The sequence below is a fragment of the Triturus cristatus genome, chromosome 6, assembly GCF_964204655.1.
Source record: "Triturus cristatus chromosome 6, aTriCri1.1, whole genome shotgun sequence".
NCBI lineage: Eukaryota > Metazoa > Chordata > Amphibia > Caudata > Salamandridae > Triturus > Triturus cristatus.
The window spans coordinates 1565028372-1565048989 of NC_140589.1; the positions used below are offsets into that span (position 1 = coordinate 1565028372).

At 43.0% G+C, this 20618-nt stretch overlaps 1 protein-coding gene across 3 annotated transcripts in view; it reads left to right on the forward strand.

Annotated features, from left to right (window-relative positions):
- Positions 1 to 20618, forward strand: part of ASB3 (ankyrin repeat and SOCS box containing 3) — a 529701-nt gene that overhangs the window by 312372 nt on the left and 196711 nt on the right. For all 3 annotated transcript variants that reach the window (XM_085612718.1, XM_085612720.1, XM_085612719.1), the window contains exon 8: positions 13346 to 13543. In XM_085612718.1, the coding sequence (XP_085468844.1) occupies positions 13346 to 13543 (198 nt within the window). The remainder of the gene's footprint in view (positions 1 to 13345; positions 13544 to 20618) is intronic.

Sequence of the window (20618 nt, forward strand, 5' to 3'; positions counted from 1 at the left end):
AGTAAATCCAAAAGATGTTGTAACTGGGCCTGGCTAGTAGGAATATTGTTTAGGTCCAAAACACTCCCTTCTACGGGGGGCCCGCTAGGCATAAGAGAGAGCGACTCAACAATAGGTTTACTCTTTCCCTGACCTCTCGGTTGTTTATTAATAACGACTTTTGTATTGCCTTTAGCTTTATTGGCCGTCCTCCCTCTTGTTGTAACCCTGGAAGGACTCTGAATGGAAGCATAACCCTGAACTGGGCCCAAGGATTCCTGCACGGGGGGAGTAAGTGCGGGAGGAGAGGTGATACCATCAATAGGGCTAGTATGATCATAGGCAGGCGAGCCAGTCTGTATCTGGGCACATGGAAGGGAAGAATTGGTGGGATCTAGGGAGAGTCTACGTTCCACCGCTTGAATCTCAAGGTTCAAAGCTGACTCTGCTCTTATTAGATAATCGTCGAGTGTTCCCCCCTGTTTGTCACCAGCCCTCCTTTTAGACATGCTACTGAGGCAAGTACGGCCACACTTATTAGCGAGCAACCCGCCTTCCATTAGTATAGCACTGAAGCTTGATATGGTGCACAGCAAAACAATAGTATCGTATCCCACTGGCAACTCACAGATCTTGGCGCCAACTCCTTACAGCAGCGACGAGGAGAGCTGTGGCAGAGCGGAGTCCCACCACAAATGTTAGGGAATAGGCCCAGCCCAGCCTTATCCGGGCTTTGACGGGCAAGGACGGGCCCGCCCTTGGCCCGGGCTTCGCCCGGGCGCAGCCCGCGCGCGTCCCGCGCAGCGGCTCTTCGTCCCAGCCTTTAAACCTCCCCGGCGCAGCCTGATGACGCTGTAGGCAGGCGCCCGGGAGAGGGAATGCTGGGGATGGTAGTTTGCTCGAGAACCGCCGTTCCCCTCACGGCACTGCAGCAGGTTGCCCAGATGCTCCGGTTAGGAGAGCCGTTCCCCTCACGGCTAGCGAGGTGCGTAGAAACTCCAAAGGGTGCCCAGGAAGCCAAGAAAAGCGCGTCCCGCGCAGCGGCTTTTCGTCCCAGCCTTTAACCCTCCCCGGCGCAGCCTGATGACGCTGTAGGCAGGCGCCCGGGAGAGGGAATGCTGGGGATGGTAGTTTGCTCGAGAACCGCCGTTCCCCTCACGGCACTGCAGCAGGTTGCCCAGATGCTCCGGTTAGGAGAGCCGTTCCCCTCACGGCTAGCGAGGTGCGTAGAAACTCCAAAGGGTGCCCAGGAAGCCAAGAAAAGCGCGTCCCGCGCAGCGGCTCTTCGTCCCAGCCTTTAACCCTCCCCGGCGCAGCCTGATGACGCTGTAGGCAGGCGCCCGGGAGAGGGAATGCTGGGGATGGTAGTTTGCTCGAGAACCGCCGTTCCCCTCACGGCACTGCAGCAGGTTGCCCAGATGCTCCGGTTAGGAGAGCCGTTCCCCTCACGGCTAGCGAGGTGCGTAGAAACTCCAAAGGGTGCCCAGGAAGCCAAGAAAAGCGCGTCCCGCGCAGCGGCTCTTCGTCCCAGCCTTTAACCCTCCCCGGCGCAGCCTGATGACGCTGTAGGCAGGCGCCCGGGAGAGGGAATGCTGGGGATGGTAGTTTGCTCGAGAACCGCCGTTCCCCTCACGGCACTGCAGCAGGTTGCCCAGATGCTCCGGTTAGGAGAGCCGTTCCCCTCACGGCTAGCGAGGTGCGTAGAAACTCCAAAGGGTGCCCAGGAAGCCAAGAAAAGCGCGTCCCGCGCAGCGGCTCTTCGTCCCAGCCTTTAACCCTCCCCGGCGCAGCCTGATGACGCTGTAGGCAGGCGCCCGGGAGAGGGAATGCTGGGGATGGTAGTTTGCTCGAGAACCGCCGTTCCCCTCACGGCACTGCAGCAGGTTGCCCAGATGCTCCGGTTAGGAGAGCCGTTCCCCTCACGGCTAGCGAGGTGCGTAGAAACTCCAAAGGGTGCCCAGGAAGCCAAGAAAAGCGCGTCCCCAGTGCACTCCGTGTATCTAGAGCGCGTCTTCCTAACTTGAAACAAAGGCTGCCACGCAGATGTTGTCATTATCCACTTAAATGATCACTCTAGGCCGTTCTTTTCTCTTTTTAAAAATGACTCTGCACACCTTTATAACACGACTGATATGTTTTCGTTCGCTGTGCATTTATTTATTGCTCTGTGTTTTTTCTGTGAAATGATTTCTCCGCATGAATTCCTTTGGCACGAAGCTGCAGACTTTGTAGGCATGCCAACGACGAATGAGTGTATATCCGATAACATGAAATGGTGGAAACAAATTAAGAGAACTAACGGGAATTTATTCAGTAATAAAATGGGAATTTTCTTATGTTCATGTATTGACGGCATTGTGCATTTTCGCTGTTCATTATGTTGTGGTATTTAGAGGGAATCATGGAAACAATCTCGGGTGTGAGCAAGGCGTCAGCTGAAACCGGCAGACCTTCTTTTCCTCATGTCGTGGTGATGCTATACAGTCTGGAAACTGGGTTAAACAAAACGCCAAAGCACTCGCCAATAAGTGTATTGGCCAGACAGTATGGACTTTCTATGAACAAACACGAGTGTTCTGTTTATTTTGGCACAGTTGTGATAATATAGTAGTACAGTCCAAAAAGTTGTAACGTTTAGCTAGTAACATAAAATACAGCCTTCGTTCATGTTGAGATATCCAGAAGAAGCGCAGCCAACACGCGTTTTGTCATCTCGTGACTTTTTCAAAGCTCGCGAATGGTAGTCAGGCTAATACAGTCCTACTTCTTGTCCACAACACGTTGCAGTGAATGGTCACGTTGCAACAGATTTGTAGTAGCTGGGGGTCGCGTAACTAGTTAGCATGGAGGAGTCCATCATCTCCTTGTGTTTGCTTTCTTCGCTGTAAGTTGGTGGGGTATGCCCAGACTTGGGTCCCTTGCTCACTTTGCCGCTGAATTAACGCTAGCCCAGCTGATGGGGGGATGTTACCCCAAAGCTGGTCCTAGGGTGATTGTTTCCGGACCAGGGAAGACCTGGCTAGGCAGTTTGGGCTGGACTGTTCCCATGAGGAACAGGGTCAAGACTAATTTGCATATGGTTCGGTCTGAACTGGGGTGGCGAAGGGAGCTAAAGACCGATGATGGATTCAACTCAGATTTAATAGTGACGGGGTGTCTGAAAAGTTTAGGCGCTACATGTCTATCATCCCTTTGTGTATGAGTTGTTCAGAATACATGGGCATCCAATCCTTGGACTCTCTGCAGAGTCCACAGGTCACGTATTCCAGTTGTAATTGTGATTCTGTACATATGTGTGTGATGGGGTCCCCATCATGGGAGTACAGAGTTTTCAAAACAATGACAATGCAAAAGTAAAAGAAAATTCAGTGCTTGCTTACTACTCACTAGTGGTCGCAGTCGCTGTGCAACCTGGCTGAAAGTAAATAAAACCAAGGAGCTATGATGCGGTTAACGCTGGACGTGTCATGGTGTTTTTTTCTTTTTTTTAACTTTCAGGCATGTTGTACAGCATGTACACCACTATGCAACATGGCAAAAAAAATTGACAAAGCCAATAGAACTCTCATAGGTGAGACCTATTGAGTTTGCTAATGCTTGTTTCTTTTTGAGAACTTTTTCGATAAAAAAGCATTATTTGGATATAAAGTCATATCTATATTTATGACGGTATGGGTACAAAGGAGAAAACATATTTAACATGAGTTTAATGTAATCCACAAATTGAGGAGCAGCTTGTGGATTATGTAGCAAGTGTTGTAAATCCTGAATTATGCAGGGATCTCTGTGGGGCACAATTCCGGTGACCCTAACTAAATTTCACCAGGTCACCCTGCTAGAAAATTGTATGCGATTGTTTTTCGGGATCCTTTTACTCATATCCTCGACAGTCTGTTATGTCATCTTGAAGGTGGTAGTTATTCATGTTGCATCACATAGTTTCTTATGCATGGCATGGTTCTTCCTAAATTTTTGCTCGACCTTTTTTGTCCTCGATTGTGCAAGTAGTAGTATTTTGTCCAGAGATGCGATATCGCTGTCAAGCTGAGCAGACCTGGACGTCAGCGATGAATGTCAGCTGGACGCTGTATCGCGAAGCATGGAATGTCATGGCTCCTGAGCTGCTCTCTCGTGCCCGGAAGTTGCCCTTTAGCAGATGTAGACTGGGGACGCAGAAAAAAGCCGGCCAAACTGCTGCTGACAAGGCATCTGCTGCCGGAGCTCTGGGAGAGCTGTGCTTTTTCGTGTAATGATTGCGGACTTTAGCAAGGACAAAGTGTGAGGATTTATTTATTCATAAATCACAGTAGGTAATGAACTTATTTATCAACGGAGTACACGCATTGTGTTGGATTTGCATTAATAAACACAGAGTTTTTGTCTGGTTGCACCCATTCCATCAAATTAGATTCCATGAGCCCATACAGTGCGACCGCGTTCTAAAGGCGCAGTGCTACGATTCTTGTAACAATAGAAGCGTCACCGGCTGTTAAAGCAGCAGGAAGACCCATTAGTGGTTCTAATGAGTCTGGGAAATGTTCTTTCTGTTTGTTGCGAGTCTTAAAGCTTAGAATTGTTTTGTGATATAGATCTTCAGTTCTTTCGAAGCAAGATCCATTCTTGACTCTTTAGAAAAGTAGCGTCAGGGAAGGTTTATATTACATTTATCTTGGATATTTGTCGGATATTTCTCGATTGCCACCAAGTCATGTGCAGGTGCTTATTGTGCCTCCAGTCAGTGCCTTTCGTAAATAGCAGTATTTCAATGCATCCACTGAACAAGCATTTGCAATGCAACTGGTCTCGCAGTTACGAGAGTTTAAGCTATTGGCATTGTAAATAACAATGCCTTTTATTTATGTTTTTAAAAAGAAAACAACAATAAAAGGCATTGTTGTTTGCAATGTCAGTAGCTCAAACTCGCGTCAATGCGAGACCTATTGCATTGCAAATGCTTGTTAATACTTCTTGTAGTTTTTCTCGTGTGTTCGTCCCACATTTGGTTCCTCAGACCAGCTGGGGGTCTCATCTAGGAATGTTCGGTGTCCTTCTGAATAGTATTGATAGTAACCACAAAGTGTTTCACATCATTGGCTAGAAAGGTTACAGCTCCTGTTCCACTCAAGTAAGGACTGTCCGTAAATCAGCGCCCAAAATTGATTTTGTTCTCGCCTTCAGTGATCCACGCTGTCTCAAGAGAACCCTTGTGTAGGCAAACAGCTGTGCATCCGTGCGACATCTGCACCCAGATCGAGTGACAGACCTGCATAAGACTTTTCTTCAGGGCACATCAACGAACAGCGCTAAATTAAAAAAACAAAGTCACAACATTTCATGGGTTCATCTTCAGAAGAACATGTAAAACCTTTGGCTTTTAAGGATGCATTTGGAATATATTGCTGTATACTTTCTGCTGGGGTGTTCGGATTTACACTGTGCCCGGGAACTAGCTGCAAACACTTTCTCGAGCTTGAACACCCAGTCCGGGGGCAGTTGTCCAACCTGCTGACTCCCCATCACACAACAGGCACTCAAATAACAAGTTCAATTCTCAGCAGCAAGCGCCAGAGCTATCGGACCAGATGAAGTGGGGCCCCGGAAACAGCGAAAATAATGAAATAAATAAACAAGTGTGGCCGAGTAAAAGAGAATAATGTTCAGTCTACCCCCTCCCCCTCCGGACGCTGCTCCACAGTGTACTCCGGCCTCCCGTTTAGCACAAGGCCTCATCTGCCCCCTCTCTTGCTTGGATCTGCTTCCCACAGACGCAGTAGGCCACGCTGCATCACCGACCTCGCGTAGTTTTCCCGCGGGCACCGAGCGCATCCTACCTGGTCACTTTTGCTGAGGATACCCATTTCCCGGGTTGAGTCAGCGTGAGGTGCGGGGCATGGGGGGCAGCAAGCCCAGGGGGGGAGGGACACAGGCCAGCTCCTAGGTCCGCAGGAATTGCGGGTGCTATGGGGGGAGGAATGGGAGCGCCCCCAACAGAAGGGGCCTGATTGAGGCAGGGAGGGAGCAAGCAAGAGGGAAAGCGTACACGTGCACATCTGCTTTCCACACATGCACATCCTGATGGAGACAGGGAGGGAGCGAGCAAGAGGGAAAGCAAAAGCGTACGCGTGCACATCTGCTGTCCACGTGTGCACATCCTGATGGAGACAGGGAGGGAGCAAAGCGAAAACGCGCCATGCGCGCGTTGTGCTAACGCTGCAAGCCGTATGCGTGCACATCTGCTGTCCATGTTGTCCACATCTCCTATCCCCCTTCCGCCGAAAATAGATCTCGCCAAGGCGAGCAGCGCATGCGCTGCGTCACTAGACGAGACCTAAAAACACAGAGAAGATGCTGCAATCAGTACAGTAAATGAGGGGGATCCGGCAGCTATTATTGAGCTTGATCCTGGCGTGACCCGTGAAATATGCTGAATATATCCCGGGATATCTTCAGCAGGGCCGGACTTTACTTGCTCTGCTTTCAGAGCAGAACCTGTGGGGTTGAAGGAAGCTGGGCCCAGCACAAATGCCTCACTTAAAGGGCAAGACACATTTTTTTTGTGTATCCAGGCTTGGAGCGAGGTGGAGCAGGATGCTAATGTCACGAAGGTAAAAAAAGACACTCACCTCGGTGTCACTTTAGAAGTGTTTAAGAGACAGACTATGATTTAGAGTGAGGTGTTTCACTTTCACAACAAATTATGTACGAGGTATATATGCACTGCAAGTATGTCATATGTATCTGAACGAGGAAGTTGCACGTATAACCATTTACATAGCACATACTAATTTATTTTCTTTTATGTAATATCTTTTATAATGCATATTACCCCAGTGTAGGGTGTCAGGGTGCTTTGCATCACACAGATATTAGGCCGATACCATGAATCATGCAATTTTTAGATCAATATACAGGAAATGTTATATAAGACAGTAAGCGTTCACAGTGTTGAAGATATATATCATTTATACTGACACACATTACATGTTAGGAATGCTTGTCCTGGAGCAACACAGAGTCAGGATTTTAAATGTTTGGGGTCTACAGAACACATTGGTTGACGTTTTCTGTGCTAATAGGTCTTTATCACTACCCAAAGGAACCCACTATAGCAACCATAGAATAACGAAAGATTAAGAACAAACCAATAAGGTTCTTGCAGTTTACATACATCTCCTTGATGCCTGTTAATATCTCACTGTGCTGCATTGCAATATTTGGTCACCGTGCTGCTCCAGCTGACACTTCAAATTACTTCCCACTCAGTTCCCAAGATGAAAGGGAGTAGTCTCCCTAGGACCTGCCAAGTGGGACATCTATGCCTGAATAGAGCCTGGAGTATCCTTCCCCGTTGAGAACTGAGAACAACAATAAACATTGGAGCCATGCCTTGCAGGAGGCCCACGTCAAGTGCTAATTGGGGAGGAGATTTCTTAAGTTCAGGGAATTAAATTTGGAGACCATGGATGGAGCTGGAAGGCACTTTAGGCAAGGATTCACCCTTTTGCATTTTTGGTGCATGGAGCTCTGAGTTTCTGATTCCAGCATTCTAGTCACAGAATGGTGGCACATCCTTCTAGTCGCCAACCCTCAGTTAAGGTCCTGCTGTGAAAGCTCGCTTGTCTGTGAGGAACGTCCCACCTCAGGCTGAATGGTGCAAAGAGAAATCAGTACACCAGTTGGTACAAGGTATTTATTGTGGATCTGGAAATAGAGTTGTGGGAACCCCCGCAACTGAAAGAAGCGGACTGGAATCTAAGGAAAAATACCTGAAGACCCGAGGATTTTCTTGCAGGTAGCACTGCTAACAGAAATGATAGAACCCCCTTGTTCTTTGTGAAAAATATTCATTAGAGCCCTCCATGAGCTTAGTGACAAGATGTTATAAGAGTCAGTGGGACTGCCCAGTCATCATATCCAACCATTTTTCTTTGTCGCGCACAGCTTAAGGTTCGTCCTGCTTACGATATTTTTCTTCCACCAAAAACCAACTTGTATCTGACTGTATTCACTGGAAAGTTGATCTTAAAAGGGCGCTAGTTCCTGGTAGACCTCAAGGAGGACTGTAAATTATTCAACAGACACCTTTAGTGTGATACTGAAAACTATTCCCTTTTATTATGCCACCAGTCATTGTAAGTCTGCACATTAAACATATTATATGTGACTTCTGTGCTCAATTTGTTAACCTTTTTGTAACGTTTCCCACTGACCATAGGGCATAGGTTCTTGGCCCACCTTCCCAAGGGGCGAGAAGACGGTAGCTGTCAAGAGTTCCTGTGGCTCCCAAGACCTGTTCTCTTTTATCCTGCCTTTTCTTCTTCTCCATCTATCTTTATTTCTCCACCCCTTTACCCTCGATGAGGGCAGCAGTCAGGATCTCTTGTGCCTCTCCATATCTTTTCTGATGCTCTCTCTCTGGACTCTCTGTACATAGTTATTTGAGAGGGAAGTGCCTTATTCCAACCCCACCTTCTGTTCCCTGATTGGAACTTTTGAAGGAACAACTGGTGTCTAATGCGTATGTGTGTGTGCGCTAATTCACATTGCTCCTCCCTGCTACCCATCATCTCTTGATTGTGGTCACTCTGAAAATAAGTCAGTCTCCTTTCCTTTCCTGTTGTAACCATGGAGCGTATCATCTCATCTTGTTGGTTTTGGAGATGGTCTCTGTTCCACGGTGGTAGGACTGCATGAATTAAAGAGGTAAGTGTTGGCGGTCAGCTTCCTAACCTCCATTCATGTATCAGCGCCGTGCCTGTGAAAGCCAACATTGTCCACCGTATTCAGTTCTTAACTCATCCAAAGACATGAAATGTTCGTCTGCCAGCTTGCTTAACCAGAATTGCTCAGGTCATATATTGATTTAGGTAACTCCCTGCCTTATCTTTGTTGCTCCTTAGGAGCCGCAAAGTTCTTGTGTCTTAAGTATACCTTCCATTTATGTGAAACATGGTAAGTACTGTGCATAGTGGTTGTAGCTTAATGGGAAGTTTTCAATAAGCTGTGAGCAAACCACTACCGATGGTCACCCTCTAACTCCTCGCTCTGAAAGGCCTAATGATCGGTTATCAGGAGTGAGAGTAAAAAAAAAACAGTGTTGATTTGCATTAAACCAGACTTATGTATCACATCAACCAAAAACGTTTAGATCATTTGGAACTTATGAACAGAATGGGATGCAAACCAAAATCTTCTGAGAGAACGGCTATGAACCCAACCCTTGATGCATCAGTGTGAAAAGACTGCATAACAAAGTCAGTACAACGTACATCAGGTTTTAAGAAAAGGGTCTTCTGTAGTGTCCTATTGGCCCTCTTCTCTTCATGTCTCCAACTCACTTGGTTGGGGCACTGACTCTTCAACAGTTATTAAAGAAAAGTTGGTAATTAGTCTTCGAAAATAGCTTACAGACCCCAGAAATGCCATGTCTTTCTGAGGACAGAGAACCCCATTTCCTGAGGCATGCCCCAAATACTTGATTTGGTGGGCTTCAAATGAACATTTGGCAGGGTTTGCTGTTAACCCTGCTTTCTTCAGTTCCTTCAATACGGCTTGTTTGACATGCTCTCCCCTACCACTAAACATGTCATCCACATACATCGAAATATAGGTATTATGAGGACATGGCATTATGTTCATGAATCTCTGACTTAAGTTGCCAGTGCTCCATCAACTCCTAAACGCAATTCTTTAAATTAAAAAGAGTCCTCAAGGAGAATAAAAGGATGCTTTATATCTGTCAGTCGTTTGTAGTGGAACCAGCCAGTATCTGTTTTTTTTTCTTCAGTGTGCTGATGTATACTGCTTTTCCTTCTTGCTCAATCAATTCATCCTCTTGATGCATTAGATATGCATCAAAGTCATACTTCTTATTAAGTTGAGGAAACTAGATACAGAAATGAATGAATGTCGTGGACTTTGGGGCTAACATGATGGAGAGAATCAGTTGCTCTAGAATGGCTCAATGGTATCTAGTTAGACCATAGAGTTGAGGACTTGCGGTTCTCCTTCTCGCCTAACTTCTGGGATCCTATATGGATAAATTATTTTGTGGGTGTTCCGTCTTTGGTTTTGATGTGAAGAGTGATAATGTGGGTTTTTTCTGGGTGGGTTGGAGGATACATCTCCATCACTCTCTACTAAATGGTACACATCTATTTTTGCTGACGTGGCAGCAGAGCATTCTAGAACATCTTGCCAAATACTTGACATTCTTATAGCATCATCATAACTGGAAGAGTCTATTTCTTGGGTGATGCTAACCATGCATGTTTTCGGTGAAGTTTCCCATTTATTTTAATGAACCTATTTGATTGTGTTTCTGGTTTCCTGTCCTAGTGGGCTATATTGTATGTTACTTTCTTACAGGTTTGATCACCATATAGGGACTATGTCATTGTGGCACAAGCATGTTCTGTGGGTTAGGAAGTAATGCCAATAACTTGTTCCCTGCTTGTAATGTTCTCTACTTTGCCCCACGATTATGGGCTTCTTATTGTTTCAACAGAGCTTTTTGTAGATTTTTCTTTCAATCTCTTGTTTAACATGTAAGCAGTCCTGAATACCAAGAAAATAATCAACCAACGAGATGGGTTGATCTTCTTCGCCATCTTATTCTCCCTGTGCTAAATCTAATAACTTTTTGGTTGATATTCAAATAGGAGTTCAAATGGGCTGAAGTCAGTGTATGTTTGAGGTGTACTGTACAAAATTAGCAATGTTCAGGGCAAGACTGTACTCAGTCCTTAAGATCATGTCAGCTGTTTTTTTTTCTCAGCATCATTTTTGTGATCTTATTGTATCTCTCATCTTATTCATCGGTATGAGGGTGGTAGACTTTGTCTTGATATGTCTGATTTGCAATATTTTAAATATCTGTGGCTTAAGTTAAAGGTGTAGTTGGTACCATGATTAGTAATGATTTCAGTAGAAAGTCCCGTTTTGGATAAAAGGGGAATTGAATTGTCACACAAATGGGCTGCTGTGGTTCCTCGGAATAGAAAAGCCTCAGGAAATCTTGTAGCATAGCATACTATAATCAGAATAGGCTTGTGATCCTGTCCAAATAATTTCAAGGGACAAACACGCTCCATACCAATTCACTGTAAAAGCACCTGGATAATCATTAAAAGTTGTTAGGGGATTTTGGTATTGTACTGGTATTCATCAACTAAGCTGGTAAACAAGTTTTACAATAATTTAAAACTTCCTTGTATACTCTGGGTTAGAAGAATTGTTGCTATATCAACTGTTGCCTTCTTCAGCAATTTGGGTGCCGATTACGATATGGCCCATAAAGGCTCCGATCTTTGGTCGGAGCCTTTAGGGCCTCATTGTTATGGAGGCGGTCAGAAAGAAAACTGGCCTGTCGTTCCAGCTAGCTGGCTTCTGATGGGCTCAGAGAGCCTGTCCGCCAGTCAAAATCCAGCCTGTAATCTCAAGGGCAGCTCTTTCCACCCTTGAGATTACGATCACGGTTTCTGACATGGTTTCTATGCCTGTCTGTCCGACATGGAAACCATATTGAAAAGCATGTTAGGGGGCCCCCAGCAGGGCCACCTTTGGTGCAAGGCCTCTGGTTGGAGGCCGAGGGAGCAGCTATGGTGTCCCCCTGTTGATCCATGCACCTTGTGGCAGGCACCTTGAGGTGCCTGCCACGGGGCGCAGGGATGAACTGCACATCCCATTTCACTATGAGAGCATGCATTATGGCTGGTTTACGGCCATAATGCATGCTCCCATAGTGAAATATAGGAATGCGACCAAATTATAGGAATGCGACCGAAAAGTGTTCAGTCGCATCCTAATGGGGCGGTTGGGACCACTGACCGGGTGTCAGTCGGTCCCTGACCGAGTCGGTGTTGGGTGGAAGTGATTCAGTCCAACATCATTATGAGCCCTTTGGTGTCTTCCATTTAAATATTTATCAATCAGCAAAAGTATTTAAAAAAACTGAAGAAGTCAGGAACTGCTGCGGGCAAGATGTACACCCTCAGGCACCACACAATAAGCATGATTTTATAGATTCCAGTCTGTTATAGAGGATTTCCTGTTGCCAGTTAAAGGGGTATATCTTAGTTTTTCTCTTGTTTTCTGACTGTCTTTTGCGAGCCCTGTTCAGTTCTACACTAGTTTTTTCCTGATGAAAAGGTGCTTCGCCCAACCATACGCGGAAGGTATTCCTTGGGTACAAAAGTTCTAACCCAGGGACATCAGTGCATAGAACTAGTCAGCTCTAGTAGCTGTTTAAGTATACCAACCACGAAAATTAATTCTTGATTATCTAATATCAGTTGTATCGTCGTGGTGGGATAAATCTTGGTAAGTCTGGTATTAACTTAGGCAACCTGCATAAATAATTATTGGTTCCTGCTTCTTTAGACTACACTTTCATTTTTATTGTTTCCAGAAAACAAATTCCACTTATTGTACTATTGCTCCAAGTATCTGTACCTTCCCAAAACAGAGGTTTCAACAGTAAAACAGAGATATTATAAGCGTGCAGATTACGCTCCAATTCCTAAGTTTATGCATGCTCCGAAGTGGGGCTTTCTAGGTGGTGGTTCAGTACTCAGTCGTTGTCACTTCCACTCTGTCTCTTTAGATTTCTTTTTAGCTATTTGCAATAACTGGCAAGTATGTAATTGGCTTCTAAACATCTTTGCTTATCCGTGCCATTTCCCAAAATTCCTTTGAATGCCCTAACTGTATTGTTGTTTGGCTGCTTATTGCACATATGACACACACACTTTCATTGATGAATATATTTCTATTGGTGCCAAGCTGCCAAAAACGAGCCATGGATTCAGTCCAGTAACAACTTTACCCATGTGCATCAGATTGTTAGCGCCCTGTGGGAGCTCAGTCATAGGTGACATCAAGACTAGCTTCTCTCTTCCACACCCAATAGTCTTACTTTATACACATACTCTTTCTGCTGAGCTGTCCTTTTTGGATCTAATGGTAACAGGAAATGTAGATCAGCATTGGAAATGTGCTATTGGCCAATGCAGTCTTTTAGGAGGAGGGCTGTTTTGCAAGTGTCATTTACTCTCTAGATTGCCCCACTCCTAGGCCAGGTGGCATTGTGGATGACATTGTGGAAAATAGAATTCTCAGAAATGATAAACATGGTATTGGTGTGAAGACTGACTCAAAATATTATTTGCATTCTGTGAAATTTGACTTAATGGCTTCATTGGTTAAAACCACGCTTGAATTCTGTAGTTGTTTGTTTGAATCGTTCACTGTTGAGACCAAGTGAGAAAAACTATATATTATAGGTCCAGAGTGTTCGTAGTAACACCAGAAACCTAAAATGCTCAGCTAATAGTAATTTCGTATAACATTGTGTTAATATCGGCAGGATATTGGAGATGCTTGTGCAAGTCACCGACAGGATATGTGATACAGGCGAAGGCAAAGTGAGTCCAGTCTACTCAGCTGTTTATGGAGGAAAAGAAGAGTGCCTGGAAATGTTATTGAAAGAAGGGTACAACCCAGATGCTCAAGCCTGGCTAACATTTGGATGCAGCTCACCCATGTGCATGGTTTTCCAAACCCAGTATGTATATTTTTTCTGTTTCCCTGTGTATGAATTGCGAAGTTATAAAGCTTTGATAGGAAATTTAAATGCATACTAGTTGTTTGTTTAGTTATATTGTGATTATGTAACTCAGACCAGTCTGAAGGTTGTTTGGAAAGGTAATCTGATAGTATTGCTAAAATAAATGAATGAAAGAATATTTACATTGAGAAATGCAATTTTGATCCTGCCAGAGTGCCTGGCAGAGCATTAGTGTGTGGTCCTTGGGTTGGGGGAGTTTGCAGCAGCCAATGATTGTGAAGTATGTGTCCCTTGTCCTGCAGTAGCGCACAGTAGAGCAGAGTCCACAGACCGTAAACTGGTAATCGGATTTAAGCAATGTTTGTGGTAAGTGGATCACCAAAGGATATTGATACTGGAGAGAACTGTTCCGTCACCAGCTGCAGAAAATCCTCTCAGCTGTGGAAAGGCACCCCAAGACTACATCTGTTAGAATAGTGTCCCACATCACCTAAAGCAGCACTGCAGGGCCAGCATGTTTCTCTGTGTCACCGAGGACCTTTTCAAGAAGAAGGTATGGAAACTTTATAGAGGGGTGCCAAACAGTGGAAAGTAGGAGAACTCATATTAACATTGAAAAGCAATGGGCAAACTACATTGAAATTAATTAGAAACACAGTCGAGCAATACAAAGTAAATCTTTTTACATATAACATGTGTGAGTTGATTATAGTTCAGCAAATATATTTGGATACAAAAATGACAGAACACTTGATTAGAGATCAATTTTGTATGAGCACGTAATCTCAATAATATGTATAGTAGGTGCCAGTGATTGTAGTACTCTAAACCCCTTGGCAGTGTCCTGTGTTGCCTAGTACCAGTTGCCCGTCGACCGTTCCTCACATTTTCTCCTCTTTTAGTTGAAATAACACTATGACTGGTCTCATTGCAGTTCATTTATTCAACATTCTTCCTCACTTGCACCCATACACTGTGACCTGTTTATTTAAAAAACATATCTGTCCTTTATTATAATAAAATGTTAATCACACAATACAATGATATCTCATGAAAAATGTAAACATTCATCGCATTGAATATCATCAAAACCAATTCTCAATATAGACAAATAGTATTATATCATATTAAAAATAAGTCTTTTTGTAAGGTATTTTTCTCGATATCAACGTTTAATTTTTTTTGTAATTATGTGACTACTAAGCTTCACAAGTAGAAACCTTATCATTTCTTATTATTCCATAGATGTATCAAAGAAAAGTAATATGAAAGAGATCACAGAATCAAATACCAAAAACTAGATATAAACTCAGTAATCCAAATGTACAATTTCCGAGTAATCTGTACAAAATACTAAAATTCTAAATATCCAAATTGTCGATGCAGCTGGTAAACCCCACCTTCTTCAGGACAAATAATTAAAAACAATGATGTTCTCTATAAAATAATACATAAAACATATGAGAGCCATCCAAGAACAATATATAATTACTTCAAACGACTCAGTGCATTTATACTGTTACATATATACTATTACAACCCACATTCCTGTCATACTCATTCACTTTCAATTAATACACCACATTCTATTCCTTGATCATTTATACCTAACAGTTTTTATTATTTATTACGTATAGGGATGGGAGGATGTTACACCTAAGTGACTATAATTATTATTCTGTACATTTACCTGCACTTTCAATATTGTTTATTACAAGATGTTATTATTAAGGTCAGGGAATTATGGATTAACCATACACCTTAATTATTCCACTTCACTCCTCTTGTATGTCAAATTTTTAATTAGGCTCTTACCACCTTTTGTTTCAGTCGTTCCACAGATCTATTCACTTACTTTTCAATTATTTTCAAGGCAATTCATACGTCCACTGAAATGATTTAAACATCATCACCTCCTTGTTGTTTTGGTTATTCATAAACATTTACTTTGCAAGGACTTACTATCCAAAACTAACTTAGTTCCTGCTGGCAAACGGATACTGAAAATCTTAATCCTCTGTTATTACCTTTCTTATGTGCCATTAATAATTATATTCTGAAATTGGTGCTTACGTACAAACTTATTCTTTAGAGGTACATGGTACAGGAGCCACTTTTTCAATTATTGGCAGATGTATTCCAAAGTAGGGGTTTATTTTATACTTCTCCCTTTTACTTTTTCATATCTTTTTCAATTGAATGTTTAATCCTCTTTGTATCCTCTTGTTCTATAGATATTTTGAAAGATATAGACCGTGTATTATAGTTCCCCTTTACTGTATTTAGCATTTCCTAAGATCCATAGTCTGCTGGTTTAATACCTTAGATGTCAATAGTATATAAAATATATACAACAGGCTTTAATCCGATTATATAGGCTCACTTGTCATTGATAGTAATAGACATATCCCTAAACCCCTTCCTGAATAATGGCCTAAATTTCTTATGAGGCCAACTACTATTTACATGCTACTAATGGTTCAATATGGCAGGTCATTGTCCTGAAGAAGGTGGGGTAAACTAGCTCTATACCATGGAAAAGCTGCATCGACAATTTGGATATCGTAAATTTTTGTATTTTGTACAGATAACTCAGAAATTGTAAATTTGGATTATTGAGTTTATATCATAGTTTTTGGTATTTGGTTCTGTGTATCTGTTTTGGTATTAATTTTCTTTGATACATCTGTGGAATAATAAGAAATGATAAGGTTTCTACTTGTGAAGCTTTGTATTCACATTATTACGAAACAAAACTATTGAAAAGTTGATATCAAGAAAAATACCAAACAAAAAGGCTTGCTTTTAAATTATATAATACTGTTTGTCTATATTGAGAATTGGTTTGAATGATAGTCAATGTGATGAATTTTAACATTTTTCATGAGATATTGTATTGTGTGATTTTACATTTTATTATAATAAAGACAGATATATTTTTACAATAAGCAGGTCTCAGTGTATGGGTGCAAATGAGGAAGAACGTTGAATAAATGAGTTCTGTGGTAAAAAGATTATTGAGTAGTATATGACTATACCAGAACAGAGGATACACAAAAGGGATCCACTATTGTCAGATTTTTTAACCCTGTCCATTTTGTTTAGAAGGTTTACTCTCTCATTAATTGTTGTGCATTGCAGTTCAGCCAATACCAGGATGTTTGCATTTCATTGTGAACTTGTGTATCATTTTGTACTTTGACTTCTATGTTTTGATAACTGATCTGACTTTGTATTGTAATTGCATGTATTTAGTGTTTACTACCTCAGAAGAAATTGTATCTGTTAATTACTATTGAGATTAATATTTTTGTATATGTATATATTCATACGTAGTTGCATTTTCTATTGCAAACACAGTTAAAAAACCCTTTTAGTGCCCCCTGCCCCAAATCGTTGTGAAAAATGTCTGAGACATTAGCCACTGGTGATCTTTTCCAGTTCTACATTCCCGTCCATCTTTTTTTATCCACAGTGCCATTCTAGACATACTAGCCTTATGCAACTTAGATCTTGTTCTGCTCCAGGATGAACAGTTCAACCCGAACTGCCAGGTCATGGCCTCTCAAGATGGGAACACAAGCAACCCCTGACCGGTTTTGGCCTACTTAGGCTTTGTCAGTGAGGAACAGCTTGATTCCTATGGAACATTAACTATGAAACCCAGATCTGGGCATACCTTCCACACGTAGGGCATCTACTGCAGAAGACAGCAAAGTGATGGAAAGAATGCTCGTATTAATCTCAGCCATTGGTGACCTTTCGGGCTGCATTCCATTTCAATCTTTTTCCCCCACTATGCTACTCTAAAAGCAAATCAGTCGAGGTCGTGCTCCAGTAGGAACAATCCACTTTGCTATTTGTTGCAAATTATGGTAAACATGGCAGCACAATCTGCCTTAGAATAATGGTGCAAAATTCACAGCCTTTTCTCTGCCTTACATCAATAGACAGAACGATGAGATCAGTGGGTTTCTAATGCAAATACAGGATTTTATGGTCAGTTGGAAATCTTCAAATATTGGAGGATGAATTAAGAGAGGAAACCTATACATTAATTAAACAGTGTGGCCTCATGTGTTCTCTATTTTAAAACGAGAACTGCAATTTATTTGGGCAGGAGAATCAAACTCCAAGACCTCAGGCGCTTCTCACGTTTGAAAATATGCACATGTAGTGTTGGTCAACGTAACCATCAATGACCCTAAACTAATTCCTGAGATTATTCTCATCCTGCCAAGAACTAGTAGTCTTGAACGAACTAGAATTCTTAAAACTGAACTCAACCGCGCAATCAGGTTGGAGTAGTCCAGTTAACTGCTAAACAGTGGCTTCTTCGTAACTACCAATCTGTAAGTTTACTTTGAGAAAACCAGTGATGGCTAGTGGTATGCTTCCAAGGATTCCTGAACTGGTCTCCACACGGGCAGTTAGAAACTTACTGAAATGGCAACTCAGTGTGCCCCACATCATCGAACACACAAGCAGGCTTCCTACTCCTTTCAAGCCAGAGATCTCGAACTTCCACAGAAACAGTCCATGAGGTTGGCAATTTCCCTTTATGTACACCATGGCAAATAAACTGTACTTTAGATAGGGTTATTTTTTTTTTTGTTTGCAGAGTTTTATATAGCGCGAACTTGACCCGAATCCAATCAGGTATCAGAGCGCTTTACATAGCACCAGTTAAGTTACATGAGGACACACATTCATTTTTTGTTAGGCACGGGGAGATTAAGTGATTTTCCCCAAATCACAGGATGTTTGGCATCATTACCGAGACTCAAACCCAGTTTCCCCAGGTCCGAGGTCGAGCGCCCTAACCATTAGGCCAACTCCTCTCCCCTTCTTCCCTACAAGTTTGTTTTTAGGATGTAATTTCCTATTGCTTGAGTATTCTTTTACCAACTCCTATACTCTAGTTAATTTCAAGATAGAATGCGAGGTGGCACACGTATTTCAACACATTTGCTCAGGTCACTTTTTGAGTATGACCACTTTTGTGATTTGGGATGGCACGGAGAGATGCACTCTAATTTACAGTTTTCTACAAATTCAGCCCATCTTAACTGCAGAAGCTATTTTATTGTTAAATCATTTTTCTATTGTAAGTATTCATCTCCAGGTTAAATCATTCAATTCACTTTCTTTGAATGTTGCATTTTATTTACATTTTGGTAATTCATAAATACTTACATGTTGCTCCCTGTGAAGTAGTAAGCCAGCTGTCAGCGTGATCAAACTTGATCGTACCTAATGCAACCTAGAATCAGAATCCTTAAATATGGGCCTAGTTCCTTACAGGGGCGCGGGTGGCCTGCAATATATCGGATACTATCTATGGTTCCTGGCAGAACACTGTTCGCCTCATTCACAGTGTGGCAGGATTACTGGGATCCATCGCAAACACTGCACCAAGTCCCTGTATTAAGAGTTGTGTGGTACCACCAAACTCTGGAGCTTTTCACTGGAGACAGCCCTCTAGGGCAGTGCTTAGTTAATTTAAAAAACATTTGCTGGTGCCTAAACCTTTTCGTAGGAGGCCGCTGCCCATTTCCACCACTAGTGTGTTACACTTCTACCACTAGCATAAGCAGGTAATTATTGTGCCAAGCTACCAGAAGGTTAAACACAGGTTTATTTAGCGACTTTTGTGGTTCACCTTGACAAAGACAGTGATTGTTGAATTTAGGTGGGTTCTCAACCTCTCAACTAAATACTCCAATTTCTTACAGTTTGTTGAAAAAAATTAATTAGAAAGAGATGTTTACTTTGATGATTTAAAAAAAGAAAGAAAAAAAACGTTTATTGTAGTCCCTTTCTTCTCCTGTGAGAAAACGGTAACGTAAGGCATCAGACTGGATTCTTTGTAGCTTCCTAATGGCCATGTTGCCCGTCACATACTCCTTAAATAACTGTGTTGATATTACATGTCAGCAGTAGTGGTGTCTTCTTGGTCTACTAATGTGGAATGCATCTGGAAAGTGTGATGTTGTTTTTCTATCCATTCGCATTGCAGCCTGCAGTAGCGCGCACACCTCTTCGGCCTTTTGCTCTCGTTCCGATTCAAATCCAAACAAAATGCGCCTACTCTATAGAGAGAATGATGGAGGCTGCACACGTGTGTGGTGGGAGCGCATCTGCGTGTGTGGCCATGAGGTAATACTTAGCCGTCGAGTTTGAATTACTCCAGGCAGAAGCGTGGCTAGGTTCTGAGGAGTGCGTGTGAGCACATACATCTGGATAATAGCCAGCGTGTGCTCTGCCAGGCCTTCCATAAATTATGGATGCGGCTGCAGTGATGCGAGGCCCAGGGTTTAGCGCGCAGTTTCATTGCTTACCTATTAGAGCGTGTCTTCTGAAATCCCCATGCATCATTTGCTTGTTCTGTGTTCTCCCAGCAAATAAATGGAGTTTAGGTTATAAAGTGAGCCGGCTTCTTGTGTTCAGAATGAGTGCCGTTGATGAGGCAGATAGCGCAGAGCGCATTCACAGCACGACACTTCTGTGCAGCCCTATCTTTATTGCTCATCTTAAACAAGCATAGGTGTTTTTCTTCCGGAAGCCACACCGCTTTATGCCATGGGATTTTAAAGTAAGGTAATAGTCCAGATGTCCAAATGTGAGAAAAACCTACGTGAAATGGATGACAGCAGAAAGCGGCCAATGCTTCACGCTTTTGCTGATCCTGGAGTGCATAAGATAAATCGGTGCTTCTTTACCTTACAAGAGGAACACATAAACTATGTACATGAAGTGGACGATGTCCGGTGGCTTGATTTGCCCTTCGACATCTATTTTTTTTTTTTTTTAATGCGCTTTCTGAAATGTTAACCAAGGGGCACGGATAACCGGTGCACACAACGGCCTCTCCCCTCAGTACTCCTGGCAGGATCCCCTTTGATGGCACCGTCTGGCTTCCTGCAGGCTTCAGGAACTCACCGAACCGTTCATTTTACCACTCTTGCATTATCCCTTTGGGCTGCATTCTGAGCGGCTTCGGCTGCCATGACCCAGTCATGCCCCCGTGGTCACATTGCAGCTGCGACCTCTTGCAGTGCAAGTCTAGTTC